A 20,584-nucleotide genomic window follows, 5' to 3' on the forward strand; every position below is an offset into this window, starting at 1 on the left:
GGAGAAAAAAAAAGCACTTGCAATCAAAAGATGCTACATCTGGAGACAGCCCACAGCAAAACAGCAATGGGTCTGTACTCTCGCAGGTGGGCTTGGGAAGAAGTCCAGGCTCCAGGAGGTCTGAGCCCGCAGGATCCAGACTCAGACTCAGAAAGAAGCCTTTCCCACACAAGAGCCCTGGAGAGAAAACAAATGTCTTCGTGGCCAGGGCACAGCAAGAGCAGCACCGTAGGCTGGCGCCAATACTGAGAATTAGGAAGCTTCGTGATGGAAACAATGCGGCGGTCATGGTGCCTGTGAGCTCCAAGCTCACACTGCCTGCACCCGGGAGCTTCTGGGCAGGGGGCAGCAAACCAAGGTCACCCAAAAACCAGCAGCTCCGCTCAGCATCCCCCATGTCCGGGCTTGGGAGCTGGCTCTTGCTTGCTGCCCAAGCCTGGGTGGTGCAACCCAACGTCCCCAGCACAGGCAGCAAAACTCCTGCAGGCAGCTTTGCAAAGGCCAGCACAAGAGATGCTGTGGTCCTGGTGACAGCTAGCAGCAGGCAGGCATTAGGCTGCCTCTGCTTTTGGAAAGCTTGCATCCAAACCAGCCATCGCCTGCCTGCAAAACCCCTTCCACCGGGGATCCATCAGACCTCGCTGCAGCGAGGGCACCGGAGGGGATGCAGCAGTGCTGGATGCCCTCTGGACCATGGTGAACCTCCCAGTTCATAACAGGTTTCCAGACATTAAAAGCACAGTGCTGACAGGCCGGGAGAATAAAACACATTAGAGGGAGAAAAGTCTGGCCGCGGGATGCAAGTGGAAGAGAGCAGATATGGCGGAGACAAAAGGAACGAAGGAACAGGATTAAAGACAAATAACAGTTAAGTCCAGAATCAGGCAGGACAGCTTGGTGGGATTAGTGCATTCGTCTTTCATCTCCCTGGGGATGTGGGTACTTGTGTTCCTTTCTGGCCCAGACTAATGCCTGCTGCAGTCCACGGAGTCCTTCGGCCGGCTTCAAAGGGTGCAAGAGCGGGGTGTAAATAAAAGGATGAGACGGGACGCAGCCCTGACACGGGCTGGGCGCTTTCCCTGCTATGCTGAAAGCAAAGCCAGCTTCCCGCTCCCATGGGGTGGCTGTGGGGACCCTTCATGGGGATGAGCGGGGCTCCTACCTTTGCTGATGTCCTCATACTCCAGCCAGAGCTGCGCTGGACCTGCCTGTTGGGATACCAGATGGAGCAGGACTCCTCGAAGCCGTACACTGCCTCCTGGATGTAGTGGTTACCAAACTGGTCCAGCAGCGCCACGAAATCTCTGCGGGAGGTGGCCCCGTCCAGAGAGTGGAGCGCGTTGCTGAAGGCTGGGGAGGAGATGGGAAGAGATGCTCAGATCCCAGAGGACCCCAAGCCCTTGCCACCTCCCTACACACTTGCGATGGGCAACCAGCCTCTGAGCCCATCACCTGCCAGAAGAAGGCTGTGTGTCCTCTCGCCACCCCTTTTTCCCTTCTTTCCCCCGGCCCCGCACACTTACACTGGGAGATGGTCAGCTGGTTGAGCCGGACGTGGTACATGACGGACTGCACCTTCCAGTGCTGCAAGAGGGGGTACCCGGACACCTCGCTGAAGTTCACCATCCCTGCCAGAGACAGGACACAGGGGCTCAGCGCCACTGCCCAGGGATGCTTTGCTGTGGGGATGGCTGGGGATGCAGCCTCTCGTGCCGTGCCTGGGGCAATGCAGCCAGCGGGGCGGGAAGAAGCCGGGGGAAAGGACTGTGCACACACCATGTCCCCCCCAGGGAGGCGGCGAGGCATTCAGAGCTGAGGGTCAGCTGCTCCCCGGCAATTAAAATCATGGCTTTGAAGGAAAACACGTGAGCTCGTTTCATCCTGCCATCCGGGAATCTGCATCAGAAGATAACGAGCCTCCTCCTGCATCCCCTCCTGCTTCCTTCCCGGCGCCTGCTCCCAAGACATGCCCAGGTGTGCTAATTATTTCACTAATGAGAGCTGCGCTTTTTAATGAGCTGTTTGCAGGCCTGGGAATGGTCACTGTCACGCCACATGTGCCCAAGTGCGGCCAACCAAGAGGCCCTGGGTCCCCTTCAGCCGGGACTGAGCTGAGCGGGACACACGCATATGGGGAAAATCGTACGCCTGTCAATGCTCCCTCGGGACACTATGGCAATGCTGGGGCTGAGCAGGACGTGGGGTTTCTCCTTCTCCAGGCGAAGACATCCTGTTCTCCAGCCATTTAACTGTGCGTTACGGGAGCCAGAAATTCATGGAGACCAGGGCTGGGCAGCCACTTCATCCTGCCCAACTCACCAGCCAAGGCGCATGGCAGCTCAGCTTCCATGCGCAGAGGGACAGAGAGGCCACCGTGCCTTGGACAAAGCCCCAGAAAGGGAATTGAAGGGGGCTCATGGCTCTGATTTTGGTGACGGGAGCATCCCTTGGTGTACCACAGCAGGATACGGGACGCGGCCACCTCCTCCCTCGCAGCTCTGCTGCTGTACAGCCAACACATCACGCCTCTGCTCGGCAGCAAAGCGGCAAACTCTGCTGCTAAACAGCCACACAGCAGGAGTTCAGGAGGATAACAACAGGCATCCCCCTCTCCGTAACAAGAAATGAAGGCGGAGGATAAGGAGGATAAGATCCTTTGCCTTCCAGTGCCTCTCCCTTCGGTGCTGGCTGCTACCGACAGCTTCAAAGACTTGCTCTTCCCTGCAACGTGTTTATGCAAAACCAGCCCTTCCTTACTCAGCAGCTTTGCCTCTCGTGTGTTCACAGCAATATCCAGATCTGCTTACCGACAAGCAGAGAAGACTTTACTTCTTTTTGCCTTTTTTTTTTTTTTTTTTTTTTTTTTTTTTTTGCCTTAATCAGCCACAAAGAGCCAGCAGAGCAGTGGGAAATGACTAGGATAATCTACTGGCTTCTGCCTCCCTGGCATAATTGCCAGTGGAGTCCCAGCCCCACTGACCCTACCATGATGCTGAGACTGTGGCACCGCTGCCTTCGTTACACCCGTGTAACCAGGTCAATGCAGCGGGGAGGACAGCAGAGCCCCGTGGGGAGGCAGGTATCCTCCAGCACCTCCAGACAGGGCTGAGCATCCCCATGGCTGCAGGGATGACCCGCTGATGTGGCTCCCTAAGGGGAGCTCAGCCCTGCTGGGACCCGCCAGCACCCTCCTCCCTGCCTGCATCTGCTTGCACACACACCTACACTGCCATGCACCCCGTCGGGGCAACCAGCACCCATCGGACCCTGGGTGCAGCCCACGGGTGCTCCCCAAAACCCTCCTGGGAGCTCTGCCAAACGGGGTGAAGGAACAAGGGCCTGTATGAGACCACCCTGCAGACACCTTCCAAAACACCTGACTATCCACATCCCTCATTTAGTAGCTGCCCGGTGTCCTCGGCCATTTCAGCCAACAGCAACAAGCACCGAGGAAACAAAGGCGATTTAGGGGTCCTGGCAACTTGGTGGAAGAAAGGTAAATCCTTGAAGGTTGTCTAGGAATCCATGATAACCCTATCGCTCATGGCCCACGATGCTCTGGCAGGACAAACTAAAACATTTTGTTTTGGTTGCGGCAGGTTTTGAATGCTTTGTTATGCTGGCAAAGGGTTTCTGATTTGGAAATCAAATGAAAGGTGTTTGGAAACCATTTTTGCATTGAATAAAAAAAAAAAATCCTTTTTGCAAATATCCCAAATAGCCAACGGACACTTGAGCTTTTACACCACACAATTAATTGCCTCTCTCTCTCCTTCATTTTTAATGCCTTCCTCTTACCGCTGCTGCTGCTGCAGGTGAGCGCAAGATGTTAAAGCCAGACTAGATGTATCCCACAGTAGATATAACCCCTGGGAGGGGTAGGTGCCGAAGCCAGGCACACTGGCAGCTGCCCTGTTGGAAGAGGCGCGGGTCTGGCCGGACTCACTCACCGGTGAGGAACTCGGGGTCGGGCGTGGGGTCGGAGAGCTCCTCTTGGCACTGGTTCTCCAGGGGCACCGTGGCCACCACCAGCCCGTCCGGCAGCTGCTGCTCCAGACCCCGGGCAAAGTTGTTCTGCCTGGAAATTAATTGCAGAGAGGAGGGCAGGGCTGGAGGACAGGGGAACTGCCTGGGATCATCCCCGCCAGCCGGTGACCCATCCCAAAAAGCCACCCAGCACCAAGCCTTTCCTTTGGGCATGGGTTACAAAGATGTCTGCTCTCAATGGAAAGCTTCAGATGCGCCCTCCCCACCAGCCCCTCCATTTCCTGGAAAGCTTGGCCAGACATGGATGGACAAGGCAGTCTGCTAAGGTCCAGCCCCAGGCTGCTTCCCATGCCTTCTTCTTGGAGAGGACAGCAACGTCTGACCCTGCTGGGGTCACCGCCCCGCATCCCCAACTCACCTGAACGTCCCTTTGAGCACCTGCCCCGCGGCCACCTCCTTGGAGTGGTTGTTGTAGCCATAGAAGATCTCCCCGAAGAGCGTCTGGTTCATGGGCAGCTCGCGGGGCTCGCCGCAGTCCCCCGCCTCGGGGCACGACTCCGAGATGAGCTGGCATGACCGCCCGTCCGTGCCCAGCTTGTAGTCCTCGATGCACCTGGAAAGCCAGCACGGGGTCCACCATCAGCTGCAGCCCCCACCGGTGGGGACTGGGGCCACCAGGCCACCCCAGCAGGGACACCAGGAACGGAGGAGACCTCCCTCCCAAGCCACCCAACCCTATGAGCTCAGGGTGGCAGCGGCAAGGTACAGCAGCACCTCGGGGGTTTCCCTGTGGCCGGGGCGGTGATGAGGCACTCACCCACAGAACATGAGGATGTTGTAGAGCAGGGGATCCTCGGGCAGGGGGACCATCTGCTGCAAGCACAGCTGCTCACAGCCCCCGTTGAAGCCATCCGAGCAGTCCACGCCGACGTGACGGTCGTAGCAGCCCGTGCCGTCCTTCATGGGGCTCAGTCCCGTCGGGCACTGGTGGAGCGGGGAAGCAAGATATGAAGCCCCCAGGGAAGAAATCTGGCCCCAGGGGTGAGATGGAGGAGAGGGCTCCAGCGCTGCTCTCCATTGGAAATTGCAGCCTGAGCGATGCTCGGGGGCCACGGGACGGACGGTGGCAACAACACCGCCCACGGCTGCATAGTCCTTCTGCCTCCCTCTGCCCCCGGACAGTGCAGCCGCTGGGGTGGGAGCCCCCCAAACCACCCCCCACTAAGGTAATGTGCCAGCATCAACCCCACTCACTGGCACCCAGCTCCAGTGACCGCCAAAGCAATGCTGCCCTTTCCAAACCCACCGGCTGCCCCACACTCACAGCCTCCCCACCCTGATGTCTAGCTCTGGTGGCATCGCAGCAGGACACCCCAGCCCCACAAACCCCTCCGTTTCGGGGCACACGCTTTCCCTGTACAGCAAAGCAGCTGCGGCGGTGACAGGGGACATGTGTGAGGGATGTGGGACCTCCCGGAGAGCCAGCAAGCAGATGGGCTGTTGCTCCTTCATGTATGCATTCAGCAAGGGCGGGGATGGAGGAGATGCCAGCCCAAAAACACCTCTTCCCACTGCAAAACCAAGCCCAAAATATCCATTCCGAGGCAATGGGAAGGGAGGAAGGGTGCAGCCCTTCCCCCTCTGCCCTCCCCCTCCTTGCTCACACTGAAGGAGATTTGCAGGTCCCCGGGGGGCCACGCACCACGCAGCCTGTCGAGTCCAGCTTGCGGTCCGAGATGCAGCGGAAGTTCTTGCTGCAGCCCCCGTTGTCCCGGGAGCAGTCGCGGACAGGGCCGAAGGAGTCAAGGAGGACCTCCAGGCTGTCGAAGGAGGAGGAGGTCATCAGCTCTTCCCTGCGAGGAGGAGGAGGAGGAGAAGAAGGTGTTTTACTGCTCCCATGAGACGGCGCAAATGCGTGTGCGACCATGGCTGCCGCGTGGGTTTTTCCGGAGCTCAGGTTTCCCTTGGGCTGACAGCGAACTGAATGGCAGCCAAGCTTTTAGAGGGATGCAGGAGCTACTGAGGTGATGAGAGCTACCTCTGAAGGCTCAGCTTTGCAGGCACTAAAGAGGGGCACGTTAATGGATGTACTAAACTCCACCCGCAAAATGTGGGCGGGGGTCCCAGCTCTCATCAACCCCCACGTGCTTTGGGTTGGTCCTCTTGCTCCAGGGGTGCACCGCCAGTTTATTTGCTGAAACACCTCCTGAACGCCCTCGCCCCACCATCGCACCTACCTGACCTCCACTGCGTCCTCCATCACCGTCATGTCGGTCTTGCACTTGGCCGAGGGGTTGATGGCCAGCTCGGCCGGTGGGATGACGAAGCTCTTGCTCAGCGGCAGCCACATGCCTTCCCCCAGGGTGTAGGTGAACCTGCCAGGGAGAGCAGCAAAGGCTGGCATGGAGGGAAACGCTGAGCCCGGAGGGCTACTTCTACCCAAAACCAAGCCCTTGAACCTCTCCCCTGCCCTGCAGGGATGTCAGCCCGAGCAAAGGCAGGGTAAAGTGGGCTGGCTCCTCTGAATGCACCCAAATGACTCCCAAAAAGCAAACATAATTTAGGTAATTTAAAAAAAAAAAAAAAGGCACTTTCCTTTTCGGTAGAAATCCTCCTTCAGAGCCTAAACCTCACTCTCATCATCAATGGAGGAGGAACTGGCTGCTGGGCATCCAGCATCCCACATGGCAGCTGTAGTAGGACCTTCCCAGCCATGCTCGCATGTCCCCAGGAGGTGGCACAGGACAGCCGTGCTCAGCCCTGCCAGCTGGAGTACCAGCCTGCCCGTATGCCCTGAGTCATATTTTTGAGCCCCAAAATGTGCTGACCAGGTTGCCTTTACCGCTTACCGAAAAATCTTGTCGGACGGCTGCTCGCCCAGCACCAAATCAAAGCCGCGCTGGAAGATGGTGTATGGCCAAGGCCTGGAAGAGAAACCCAGGAGCATCACACCAGCATCGTGCCCCCGCTGCCGCTCACAGCCCAAAACGTTTCCCCTGCTTAGGCCCCAGTTCACGTGCAGCAGGGTCCTGGGACGAGACGGCTCAAACCAAGCCAGGACAAGGTGATAAAATAGCCCCACATCCAAGATCTTAATTTTGGGGTTCCTACAACATCAGATCCTCACCTGAGCCCCAACCTGCCCATGGGTCGGTGGTGTATCACACCCTTTATTTTGGGGTACAGTGCACTGCAGGCCCTGCCACATCCGTGAGCCTCATGCTTCTGCACGCTCAGGTACCGCCCGCCTGGCTCCCGTTTTAGGGATTTGCGTCACAGCCGTCGCATTGCAAAAAGAAAACCAAAACGCAGCTGAACCCTCTCTCTGCGAGGCTTTTGCAAGGGAGCACGGCCGCAGCTTCACCACCTGCCTTATTCCCCTTGGGTTTCATCGTTTCAGGAGGGGAGCTGAGGAAGCCTCAGCCCCTGTGGGACTTTGCAAAGGGGTCTGGAAGACAAGCTGGAAGCTTGGAGCCAAGCAGGAGGCTGGAGAGCTGATGGCCCCATCTCTTCCGTCCCTGCTGTCCTACATAGCACAGGGTGATGTGCAACCATGATTTGGCGGCCGGTGCCCTTCGGTGGGACACCCACGGCCACGACACCTTGGGACATCCATCCCCAGCAGCACAGCCCCGCTGGCAGAGCATCACTCGCAGAGTGAGGCTGACAAGGCAGAGCAAGGGGAGGCACAGAGACCCGACCGCAGTGGGCTTTGAATCAGGCAACATGAACCCCGCTCCCAAATCCTAAAGCTCCAAATCCCCTTTGCAAGAGCTCAGAGCTGAGGAGAGAAAGAGATTTTCCATCCTGTCGCATCGCTGCTGTTAAAATTCAGGGTGAGAGTATCAGGTGCCACCAACAAGCCCGGGGATTTTCTCCAGAGGCAATTACAGCTCTCCCGCACAAGCACTTTAATTTCTAATCTGAAGTTATTTCAGCAAGGACAAAAAAAATAAATAAATAAAAATCCTGATTGCAGGATTACAGCACGCCGTCTCATTTCCTCGCTGGGATACAATGCCGTTTTCCTGCCCGGTTGGCTGGGAGCGGGGGATTACATTCAGCCTGCAGATCGGATTGCCCTGAATGAGGTCAGCTTCGGCCGGAAAGCGATGTGCTCCTTGTGTCTCACCGACGCCTTGAATGCTTCGTGCCTCCGCCTTCCAGCGCTCCCGCAGATGGGTTTTATTCTTGCTTCTCAGGAGCACGCCGGGCAGGGAACAAAAGCAGAGGCAAGGTATTGTTCCTCATCGACTCGGGTGGAAAAGCGGTTATGAAGAGCCGCTCTTGGCTTGCAGCGGAGCTCAGCGCCGGGGCAGGCGCTGCGGAGGCACGGTAGCTGCCGGACCTCTGCCAGACACTACATCCGGCAGCCCGTGGATGCCAACACGTCCGGGACACACAGCTGGTGGGCTTGGACCTGCCTAGGAGATGGAAATCAGCGCCCAGGCCATGTTGCGTCCACCCAGGGTGCAATTTCCAACTGTGGCTAAAATTCATGTGATGATGGCTTTGAGCTGGGGAAGAGGTTTCCACGCTCCAGGAAGGGACCATGTGGCATCTCCCCAGCCTGCCCCACTTTGCCTCTACTCGGGGTCAAAAAAGGCCCGTTAAAAGGAATGTTCAGCCTTTAGCTACGTGCCTGTGTGGCAGGGACAACCAATGCTGCCAGGCACCATTGAGTCCGTGAGGACATGGTTCCTTCTGTGGTTAAGCCCTGAGACTGTCTCCATACAAGACCTCCAGCTCAACGAGAGGCACTTATCCATCCTCATCTCCGAGGAAGCTCTCCAGGAGCTCAGCGCTGACATTTCCACCCACGCACCCTTGCTGATTTGTGCCTTCTGCTGCAGAGGACGGGGCGAGATCTCCTCCCCCAGGCACGCCTCACCTCCCCCATCGCTGCCTTTTGCCCCCTGTGCCTCTGCCACTGTTTCACCCCCTCCTTCCTCTCCCGTGCACGCAAGCGTGTGCCCACGTGGCTGCCTCCCTCCCGCTTTCTGTGATCACTGGAGGAACCTCGCTGCTCTGGTTTTTGTCGCTCTTGGCAGGTATTTTGGTTGCATGGTCTTCAGAGCTCACAAAGGAAAGCAGGACTGACCAGAAGCAGCTCTGCGCCTGATCAGGTTGGATTAAATGGGCCAGAAATGACAGCTCTTGGCTCCCTGCAAGCCTTGGCACTCAGGTAGGCATCTGAAACAACAAAACGGAGGATCGCCAGGGCAGCTGAGAACCAGTAAACTCCCCACACTCAGTCAGCAAGTTCCCACGGCCAAAGCGCTGCCAGCGCATCCCCAGGATGATCTTCAGGCCTCTTTGCTTTTTCCAGTTGGACCATCAGCTACACTTTGCTCCAGATATGGGCTTGAGTGGAAGCTCCCGACATACCTGCTAAGCCTTCCAGACCTGGTGCTGCTGGTGATGCTCTGACCCACCTCAACAGGACCCCGGCCACGCTCGAATTGCAGCCCCCAGGGGACGAGGCCAGACTGACTTCCAGCATCGAGAGCTGTGCTCCTGCCGCTCCTCACTCCCTGCAAAGCTCTTCTAGACAAGGTGAGTGGCACGAGGAATCAAAGCCCGATGCCTGCAGGACGCGACCGCGATGAGCTAACCCGGAGCAGCTGGTTTGAGGGGAGCTGGCAGGGAGGTCAGAGGGGCTGCAGGAGAGGGCCTTTGCAGAAGGCACTGAGAAGTCGCTGCATGTGAGCGTGGCTGATATGCCGCTGGAGGAGAAGGTGGTCGGCTGTTACGCACTGAAATAGGTGACTTCACGCCTGATTCCCTGAACCCTTGTGCTCTTGAGCGTTTCCACCCAGCAGCGGCACGAGGATGGCCATGCCGAACCCCATCGTGGCATCAAAGCACCAGCTCCAAGTGCGTGCTGGGAGCGAGCGGCGTGAACAAAGGCACTCACCGCGTCCCTTCACTGGCGGCTCAGGAGTTCAAGCCCAAGGTGAACGGACCAGAACCATCCTCGCAGCGCCTGCAGCCCTCCTGCAGCCCTGGGACCCAGTCCCCACGATGACCAAAGTGGGACCCACAAAGACCCAAGACCACCCTGATGGGGGGCGAGCAGAGAGCAGACGTGAGATGTGACCCGAGCACCGAGCTGCTGACTTCTCCCGCCGGCGATGCCCATCCTGGCTCCTCCTCGACTTCGTTTTGCTCTGCAACAGCTTTGCTTGGGCTTCAGCTGCCGATGTCTCTCCCGTTCCCACCTCCCCACCCCCTGCCATCCCTTCCAAGCAGCTCTTTATTAAAAATGCTAATGCCGGCACTTTCTCCCTGGGTTGCCCGTAAATCTGTGAGGAGAATGGGGCGGGAGGAGGAGGCGGATGGGTGGTTTGGTGAAAGGATCTGAAAGAAAGAGGAGCTTTTTATCTGGCTGTCCTTCAAGCTCGCAAAGCCGAGGCGCACAGCAGGGGATGGAGAGAGGCAGAGGGGAAAAAAAAAAAGATAGAAAAAGGGGTGGGGAAAAAAAGAGAAAAAGAGAAAAAAAAAAAAGACTTTAAGCAGGAAAAGTGCTGTCCTTGTCACTTCAGCATGTCCTCGGCTCCTCTGTGGGGTGGGGAGTGGATGGTGCGTGGGGATGGGACAGGAGGAGCCGGTGCCCGGCCAGGGAGGGGGATAACTGCGTGCAGAAGAGAAGAGGCACCGCGGGGAGGGGAGGGGCGGTGGGTGAGCAGGGCATGGCCTGTTGCACTAATTCGGGTCCTGTGCTGGAAAAAACGGCTGCAAGGGGGAGAAAGGGGTAACTTGTCCTGCATGGGAGCGGGGCTGGGGTGGCCCCCGCTTGCCAACTGCTGGAAGAGGATGAGAGCGCCCAGCCAGATGCATTCACCAAATTGCCTTAAACTGGCCTAAAACCTCCCCGTGCCGGGGTGAAGCCCATTACAAGTTGAAAGGGCATGTTGATAAAGACCCCTTAAATGCAGACCGTCTTAAATCTTATCGAGGTGTCTGAAAAGGGCGCCCAGGCAAGAACAGCACCTGGGGATGGGAAAGCCACGGCCATCGCGTGATGGATCTAAGGGCTGAGACGAAGAAGTACAAATGCGGGCAGTAACAGTTTATTAACTAAAGGCAGAATGAGCTGATTTGACTTTTGGTCGAGTCATACCACAAAGTAATGGCAGGAATTTGGTTTGATGAGCAAAGACGAGGCAGGGTTAGTTGGATTGCTGGAAACTGCATCCTACCCAGGAAACGTTAGAGTAAGAGCCGAAAAGCAGCTAATTAACGATGCATATCAAAGTAGGAAGACAGACTGTGAACACACAAACAGCACCAGCCAGATTTGTTTAAAACAGCTGAAGAGCAGCACAAAAAAAGCAGCTGATCAAATGTATCTGCTACCCATGATCAAAAAGATCTTATTTTTTGAAAAACTGATGAAGATTTAGGGACCGGATGCGTTGGGTAAAAGATGTACTGCGGAGGCACGGATCTCAGCATGGTACTCAAAATACACACAACACACAAAGCCTCACTGCCATCGCCAATAAAGTTCAAAGATGAGCTCGCCTTCATGAGCAAAATTAGATGCTGCTGAGTGAACAGACACCAAGTCAACCCATAATCACTGTAAATAAAAACAAACCAATGGCAAACCTATCTAAGCCAAAGGGTTGAAACGAGTTTTCAGATAAAAACGCCACCCTAGGAAAACAAAAGAGGTCATAGCCAGACCACGTTGCTCCCAAGCACACTGAGGGATTTGGCAGAGCCCCCAGGTCCTGCTTTGCTGACCTCCCCTTTGCTAAGAGCCGACGTGGCTTCTCCGGGGACTGACTCGCCGCCTGGCTTGTGCTACCCACGGCTGCAGCACATCGCTCCGATATTGGAGGGGTTAGGAGCACACTAGACAAACAATGGTCAGAAACGATTCGGGCACAGTTGATCTGGCCTTGGGATGGGAGGAGAGAGTAAAGGATTTGCAGACATCTCTTTCAGGTGAGCCTGTGGGCAACCTTGTTAGGCTAGAGCTGGGAGCGAGCTGATGAGGGCGACAAAAGACAGCGTGGCCTGGCAGCTCAACCTCCACCCCAACAAATGTAAATACCAGGTTAAAGTTACAAGTTATTCAGTTAAATGGGCTCTGACAAGATGGTTCTGCCGGACCAAAGAGAGTTCATCACAGACATGACCCTGTGGAGGCCAAGGGTTCACAGGGGACACCTTGGACAGGTAGAAGAGACCTCCACCATCACAAGCCCTTGCAGGCAGAGCTGCACCAAGCAGCACCTGGACATCAAGAACGGATCGCAGCGCAGAAAAAAACCCTCATTAAACATCAAGCTGGCCTCGGCATCACGACGCTTAGTGCGGACACGCTTTCAAGAGCCCCTATAAATAATGCAGGCAGGGATGGTTAAGTGTGGTTTCAGCTGCTACCGCTTTCTGAAACAAAAATCTCACAAGTTCAAGGAAGAAATACAAAATGATCCTGGTTTCAAACAGCTTGAGAGAGGAGCTCTCAAAGGGTGGTGCTGAAACAGCCCTGACACTGCAGCATCGGAGCCTTCTCCAGAGCCCAGAGAAGGGCAGAAGGACTTTGACAGCCCCACCATGGTCTAGGGTTGTGTTGCACCTTGGGGAAAAAGAGATATGCTTAGGTTTCTCTGCCCCAAACAGAAAAGCATATTGGAAATGCTGCGTATAATTTGTCATAGCCAACTTTGGTATATAAGAAGAGCCCCAAGACAACATGTATCCTGGCCAGGTATGAACACTGTTGCAGGAGGAAAGGCAGAGGCTCAAGCATAAGCACGGAGAAGGCTCCCATGGGGGCATCGGGATGGAGCCGGGTCTGAAAAACGGCCCCAAATCCCCCGGAGGAACAGAGTGGGTCCTGAGCACCTTTCGGGTTGGCATTGCTGAGACTAAAGCTGGGTCCGGAGCTGCGAACAGGTCCGGAGGGCTGCAGGAATTGATTTGTCCTTCCTGCCCTTGGCTGCTCTCCTGCTTGTTACCGTCTATATTTTTTCCCAATTCACCTGAAAGCAGCTTTTTCTCCACTTTCCCTTTAGACAATGGAGCAGCTAGATTCAGAAGAAGCTAGAGAAGAGCAATGTGCATGGGAGGAAAAGTGTGAAGCTGCAGTCCCACGCCCAGGAGCAAAGGAAAAGCAGAGGGGAAGGAAGCAAATGCTTCTCCACCTGCGCTTATCCATTTTTACTACCTGCCTCAGTGGACAAAGTCATTTGCCTTTTTGCTTTTTGCAAGGTGGCGGGTCCAGCACACTTGCTGCCAGCTCTGACCGAGGCACAGGCTGGCACCAAAGCCATGTGTGGTCGTAGGTGGCCGTGGGCTCTTTCCAACCCCCTGTGAGACACTCCTAAACCCAACACATTCCCAAACGGGCAAGTCCCTGGCAGGGGGAATCCCCCCTCCCACGCCCAGTCCCCATCGCTTAGTGCCTCTTATTAGATGGGCACAGAGGAGCTGGGGACATCCCTGTCGGACACTTGTCGCCTGGGGACGAACAGGGCAGGGAGCTGTATTTCTGCCTGTGTTTTCCCTGCGGTACCTCGCAGCGGTTTGGGGACCCTGACCGCACCACTCGGCACACCCCCAGCACGGTGCCACCTGTCTCATGAGCATCACCCTGTCCCCAGCCTGGCTTCAGGGCACCCACAACGACGGCCGCCCTTGTCTCCCACAGCCGGTGCTCCGCACTGGATTTAATTGCTAAATTGCTTTTAAAATGAAAAAGACAGAGAAAGGGCTGGAAACAGAGCAGCGGTGCTCTCCCAGGGCCCCAGTTCAAAGGGACACAGTCAGGGCCAGCCGGCGCGGGCAGCCTCCTGTGGCTGCCATCCTCCGGCGCAGCAGCACGGCAGGGATGCTGCCAAGCCCAGACTTTGATGATTTTCTCTTCCCGCTGTGAAGACTAATGACTTCAGAGAAGGAGTCCTGCCACGCGCGGGGCCGCCGCAGATCCAGCTGCGGCACAACGAGACGAGGGGAGGAAAAAGGGGGTTGGAGGTGCCAGTGCACGCAGGGCCTCTGGTTTTGGGGGTGTCTTGGCTTTCTGCGCACTACCTCCAGCCATCCCTGGAAGTCCCCATCTGCACGTCAGAGACCCATGAGTGTTAAGGACCAGATGGAGCATCCCCTGAGGGTCACAGAGAGATGGGAACATTTGGGATCCCCCAACAAATTGCTGCCAAAACATCAGAAAAATTTCCCTTTGCACTTCCAGGGGTGTAAAGCTGTGGAGCAGATGGCGACTGCTCTGTTCCCTCAGGCCATGGCATTGAAGCATCTAATTTGCCCAATTTTCAATGGGGTGTCCCCATCCCACAGCCTCCCTCCTCCGCCGGGGACCACAGCCCAGCCTCAGCCCTCCTCTGATGCCTCGCACACACAAACCGAAAGCCCCACGAAGCGCAGGATGCCAAGGAGAGTGCCCGCAAGGGGAATAGGAGCAGCCTCGATCTTCTCCAGGGGGTGTTTACTCTGAAACCTAGCAATGACCTCTTCTACATCATCTCTGATTATTTCAAAGAATAGAAATCCTCGCCTCCTGCAGACCTGCTGCAGACCCCAACCGTGCGCTGACTTTATGATTCACCGAGATGCTTCTAACTCTGTCACCCAAGAGGATTTGCCACAGCCCTGCTACGCTGCTGTTGAAGCCCAGCATCTCATGCGAGGACGGTCCAAGCCTGGGCACGCTGCGGCAGGCGCACTCACCCCTGGTTCGTTCCCCACTCGTTCCGGATGCAGAGGTGCTTATGGACGGGGTCCTTCATGTAACCTTCATAGCAGAGACACTCACCTACGGAGAAGCGGGGGGGACATGAGGGACATGGGAGGACAAGGCTTTCCACGTGCTTCCCTGCCGAACCCAGCCTGCAGCCACCTGGGGTGCCCGGCAGCTCCGTTCTTGCACGTGGAGCGAGGCGAGAAAGCATCTTCCCACCGAAGCCAGGTTGAGCAGGCAGAGGTGAGCTCCCAAACCCGCCCCGACCGCCTGACCACTTACCAGTCTCGGGGTCGCACTGGTGCTCACAGGGGTCGAGGAGGCGCCGGGCGCAGAGGTCCAGGGCCCAGGGCCCGCTGGAGTTTTGCTGGGAGAAGAGGACGACCTGCGCCGGGTTCAGCCAGTCGCTGGCATCCAGCTGGCTCCCCTCCAGCAGGATGAACCGGCTCCCTGCCACCGAGAGGGGAGTCAGCGGCAGCGACCCGCTGCTGTTCCCTCCATCACATGATGCATCCTTCCATCCCCTGTCCATCCCCTCCATCCTGAGACAGTGCCCTCTGTCCCACAACAGCCCCCTCTGTTCCACAGTGAATCCCTCTGTCCCGTGCCCATCCCCTGTGCCCTATGATGGCCCCCTCTGTCCCAAGCCTGTCTCCTCCATCCCATGACAGCCCCCTCCATCCTGTGCCTGTCCCCTCTGTCCCACAATGGCCACCTCCATCCCACACTCATCCCCTCGGTCCCACACCTGTACCCTCTGTCCCACACTGATGTCCTTCATCCCATGATGGTCCATTCCATCCCATACCCATCCCATGCCTGTCCCCTCCATCCTACAACAGTCCCCTCAGTCCTGTGCCCATCCCCTCCATCCTGCACCCATCCCCTGTGTCCCGCACTGGTACCCTCCATCCCATGCCTGTCCCCTCCATCCTGCACCCATCACCTCTGTCCCACGACAGCCATCTCCGTCCTGCATCTGTCTCCTCTGTCCTATGCCCATCCCCTCCATCCCATACCCCTCCATCCCTCGCTCCCACACTGGTATGCTCCATCTCACACTTATCCCCTCCGTCCTGCACCCATCCCCTCCATCCCGCAACAGCCACCTCTGTCCTCCACCCATCCCCTCTTGTCCTGTGCCCATCCCCTCCATCCCATGCCCATCCCCTCTGTCCCACACTGGTACCCTCTATCCCGTGCCTGTCCCCTCCATCCTGCACCCATCCTGCATCTGTCCTCTCCATCATTCCCTCCTCCCCTCCATGACAGCTTACAGAATGGGGCAGGAGGGAGTGGGTAAGATCGTGGGGGGCTCACCGTCAGCGATGAGGTGCTCAGGACGTGGAGGGTGATCTTGACGACAAGGGGGCAGCTCATGTGGGAAGAGCACACCAGGCTGATGACGCAGCTCGTCACGCTGATGAGGGTCAGCGTGGTCTTATTCACAGGGCTCCGGGGGGACCCCACTGCAAAACAGAAAAGCCCAGTCAAACCTGAGACCTGGGGCACCCAGGAAAATCTCAGGGTGCAGCCAGGGGATCTCGGAGTGCAGAGGCCCTGCCCAGCCTGCTGGAAAACCAGCATCAATCCAATCAAGCGGAGTCACTTTGGATTTTCAAGAGCATGAAGCAGTCTTTGCCACGGGGCCCTCCCTCCCCGCTTGCTGCAGCCGGGGTCTCCCCGAGCCCCCGCAGCCCAGGTTTTCCCACACCCCTGCACCACAGCACGCCCAGACCTTTGCAGCAGCAGGACTTTAAAGCAGAGCAGAGATTTTGAGGAGAAGAAAGGTAAATGCAATATCTCTTTTTTTTTTTTCCCCCCCTCCTTCTCGGCACTTCTCTCAGGTTAATTTTGCCATGACAACAGCCTCCTGGATGTCTTTGAAAAGGCACCGGAGAGCCCTGACTGCTCAGGGCATGCAGGTCTTCGACTTTTAATCTCTCAGCTGAAGAAGTTGAACAGAAAAAGATGGCTGGGGGCTGAGCTATCCCCTGCAGAGACAAAGCCTGAACCAGCCTCCCAGCACCTAGCACGGGCCCTGGGACTGAAGGAGATGGCTCCCAGTCCCACCACTCCCAGAAAAACAAGGCACCATCCAGCAAACAAGGCTCAACGAGGGAAAACAGACACAAACTCTCCCCGCTGGAAGAGAAAACCTCCCAAAGGGATGGTGCATGGCAGTGGGGCGAGACTCCTTCCTGGGGACCAAGCCTGTCCCCATCCTCTGCTGCACATACAGCTCGTATGTGCACAGTGCCAGAGCAAACCCGCAGCAGCACCGTGCTGAGCGGTGGCACGGGAGCTCACGGGCCAGCCTTTGAAGCATGTCACTCATTAATACACACCAGAGCTCGGCAGAAGCCTCCAGCAAAAAATCAGAATATATTTCATCCTCCGCTGAGAAACTCCACCGGAGAACAGTGGCAGCTCGCTGCAGGAGCAGGGACCGGTACCTGCCCGCAGCAGCCTGGATTGCGCCTGAGTTTCCATCTTTTGCTGATGGAAAGTCTCAGAACCCGGAGAGGCGACGGCAAACAAGGCAAGAGTGGCCACGGCTCACCGCCCACCTCCGTGCCAGCACCCACCTCGGCTGCGCCTCCGGCTCCTTGAGGGGTCCGTGTAGAAGGTCAGCTGGGGATCGGTGTCCACCTCCGTCCCCGAGTCCCCCTCGGGGTTGAGAAACGCTGAGCCGGCTGCATGGGACACCAAGCGTGGTCACGGTGGGGCTGGCACCGTGCCACCCCAAGTCGCCGCATCCTACATCACCTCTTCAGGGCAAGCCTTGCCTTGAAGACCAGGAGCCCTGCCTGCCGGGCACAGCAGGGACAGCATCTTCTCCCCTTCCCACCACGCACAGCCATGCCCCCTGCCACGGCTCCCATTACCTTGCAACTTCTCCCTGTAGCCGTGCGGTATCATAAAACATGGCCAACATGTTAAAACGTGGCCAACACCCTCTGCATCTTTGCAACCAACCAACCCAACATCATTTGCATCCTTGCAGACACTTTTTCTGCTTCCCCCCACCCAAACCCTCCTTTCCATGCTCTCGCCCAACACTGGCCCTGTTTCTCCATGAGGGTGAGTTGCTGGAGCATGGGTGGGTGGAAGCCCAGAGCACCCCATCCACCCCGGGGACCGCCCTACCTCGCGCTTTGTTGTTGATGCGCTTGCGCTGGCTGCTGGAGGTGTGGGACAGCAACGTGGCCTGCTGGTGGTTCGAGTCCACGGGGCTGGTGGCAATGATGTTGTCCTTGTACTTGTTCATCAGGGACAGTTTGGCGTTATCGCTCCCTGAGCAGGAAGAATTGAAGGCAAAATCTTTCAGGGATAAAGATTTAAAAAAAGGAGGGAGGTGAGAAGGAGAGAGATTTCCTTGGATCCATCTCCAGCATCTGCATGAGGCGACGAGGGTGCCGCGGCCAATGGGCCGAGCTGCCCCCAATGCACCCTCACAAGCTCCTCAAAGCCTGAAGGGGACTGGCACCTCCACCAAGCTAGCCAAAAGCTGAGATTTAACATTCAGCCTCTCAGGGCACTTCTGCATATCCAGGTCTGTAAAGAAAACCCCTGGAGAGCTTTAGGAAACACACCATGGTCTTCCCAAACGATGTCTCAGTTGAGAAGGCTCCAGTTCGATGGCTCAGTTGGTAATATGGCCAATGAGCAAGTGTGTTACAAGCCTCAAAGAATCCCTGCTGGTGATCAGAAGACAGCGTTAACTCTGAATCATACTCATGGCAAGTATAATTTTACTACTAAAAACCTCAGCTGAAGAAGACACCAGAAATCCTGGGACATAGAAGGGAATTTTGGGGGTCACCATGGAGTAGCTCGGAGGGGACACCACTCTGGTTCTCCATCAGGCCACGGGAATCACAGCCCTTCCCCTCAAAGCTCCACCCTGCGTTGTCCCAGCCACGTCCCATTCAGCAGGGACGGCTCTCAACTGGCTGCAAGGTCTCTGAGCAATGGAAGCACCTTCAGAGTGCCACCAACATCTCGCATGCAACAAAAACCCAGAAAAACAGCGAAAATGCTCGAGGGAAAACATGCGTATGGAACGATGGAGAGAAGACGAGTTGGAAAGGACCCAGCTCAGCCCATGTCCCCCGTCCCATCCCCACCTGGCGTGAGGTCCATGCTGGTCTTCTCATTGCAGCCTTGCAGCGAGTCCAGGGTGCGGGTGACCTGGCTGGCGAAGTCCTCCCCGCCGTTCATGCACTCGCGCTGGAGGTGGTGCCGCAGGTCGGTGATGTCGTACTCGTAGCCGTCCAGGATGGGGGTCTCGCGGATGCTGAGCGTCCCGCTGGAGTTGTGGCCCTGCACACGGGCGTTGCGCAGGCTCTCCCGCCCGTGGCCCCCGATCAGCACCGAGGGGATGTAGTGGATCTCGTTGGCCGCCTCAGCACTGGCACTCTTCTGGGGCTGCGGCACCCGGCGCCGCTTGCACCACCGCCGGCGGGTGTAGAGGATCATCACCAGGCAGAGGACGGACAGCAGCAGGGCGATCATCCCTCCCTGCGGGCACAAACGCAAGCAGGGCTCAGCCGGGGACCAGAGCCAGCCATCCCCTGGGGATGCAAACGCCCCGGGGATGCTCCGGGGTGGCCAAAGCGAAGGCAACGGCGAGAGGAGCCCGGTCGTGCCGATAAGAGGGTGCTGGCACAGAGAGCGCCCAGCGTTGGCCAAGCGCTCCCAGCTGAAGTCTGCCTCGAGCTGGACCGGCTTTGAAGTCACCACTGAGGCATGAAAAAGCAGCATTTAAAGCAGAGCGTGTTTTGTTTCACTCTCCTGCAACACATCTTTGAAAGCAGAGATCAGATTTATTCCAGGCAAATGCTCCTACAGGCAACTTTTTCTGACCCATTTCCAACCGGTTTCAGTGCTGTCACTCTCAATCTTGGGAGATTTTCCCAGGGTATCCTGCAGAAATTGCAGCACAGATTAAAGGAGATCAAGGCTCGAGACAGCCGGATGACTGAAGCGTTGTTTGGGGAGCACCTGGGGGGAAGAGCTCCTGCCCCGCAGGGATGGATCCCAAAACTGCACCCAGCCCTGCCACCTCACCACCGTCCCCAAGGTCAGCCTCCTGTGGAGGCATCGTCACTGCACACAGGTAGAGGCGGCAAGATGAAAGCCCAAGCTGAGCCTTTACACCCAGTCTGCCAATAATAATAATAATAATAATAATAATAAAAAGCGCGCGGAGCCAGCTAAGAGCTCCATGTCCATCCGCGGCTCCGGTCCCCCTCCTTTTTTCTATGCAATAGGTGATCTTGAGGAAATAAAATAATAGTAATAACCTGCTCCATTAGGATAAAACATTAAGGGAATTATTGAATGAGAAGCGGGAGAGGCAGCTGGAGAAGGAGCTCTAATGGCCGTTACGGTTTAACCCTCTTTCATTCCCAGGATAATGGAGCTGCGATGCACCCTCCCAGCCTACTTCCAAACTTTCTTTAAAAAAAAAGAAAGAAAAAACAAAGAAACTCCAGTGATTAAGGAGACAAGCAGTCCGGCAGAGGAGGGAGGGCTGGCTGGCACACGGCGTCTCTCCGGCCAGGAGCCTGCAGCCAGAAGGACGGGAAATCTCTCGCTGGGGCCGAAAACTGGCACTGGATTTATGCCTGGCCGTGCTCATACTGAGTTTTTTAGTGGTAAAGTCAGGGCCCAATTCTCTGTCATGTTCAAATCCCTTTGAGTTCCTCTGATCCATAAATAAGTGAGGGCTATCCCCATCCCCACTGGAGATGGCCTCCCATGTCATGGCTCTCCATCACCCTGGGGAAGGGTCCACCTGCAAGGGGTGACAAGCAGGTGGGAGTAATACCAGGGCATTCCTGGCTTTCCTTTGCTGCCCTCTGCATGCACATTAAATCC

The 20,584-nt window shown here is 56.7% G+C and overlaps 1 protein-coding gene across 1 annotated transcript in view; it reads right to left on the reverse strand.

Annotated features, from left to right (window-relative positions):
* ASTN1 (astrotactin 1) overlaps positions 1–20,584 on the reverse strand; it is a 48,634-nt gene that overhangs the window by 4,972 nt on the left and 23,078 nt on the right. The window contains 16 exon segments of the mRNA XM_050900645.1: positions 1,163–1,195; positions 1,198–1,350; positions 1,524–1,628; positions 3,951–4,078; positions 4,406–4,600; positions 4,805–4,971; positions 5,690–5,840; positions 6,225–6,362; positions 6,837–6,911; positions 14,689–14,773; positions 14,981–15,148; positions 16,019–16,042; positions 16,045–16,167; positions 17,287–17,394; positions 17,849–17,995; positions 18,829–19,222. Coding sequence (XP_050756602.1) covers positions 1,163–1,195; positions 1,198–1,350; positions 1,524–1,628; positions 3,951–4,078; positions 4,406–4,600; positions 4,805–4,971; positions 5,690–5,840; positions 6,225–6,362; positions 6,837–6,911; positions 14,689–14,773; positions 14,981–15,148; positions 16,019–16,042; positions 16,045–16,167; positions 17,287–17,394; positions 17,849–17,995; positions 18,829–19,222 — 2,194 coding nt within the window.

Source organism: Gymnogyps californianus, chromosome 8 (assembly GCF_018139145.2).
Source record: "Gymnogyps californianus isolate 813 chromosome 8, ASM1813914v2, whole genome shotgun sequence".
In the NCBI taxonomy this organism is placed as follows: Eukaryota; Metazoa; Chordata; class Aves; order Accipitriformes; family Cathartidae; genus Gymnogyps; species Gymnogyps californianus.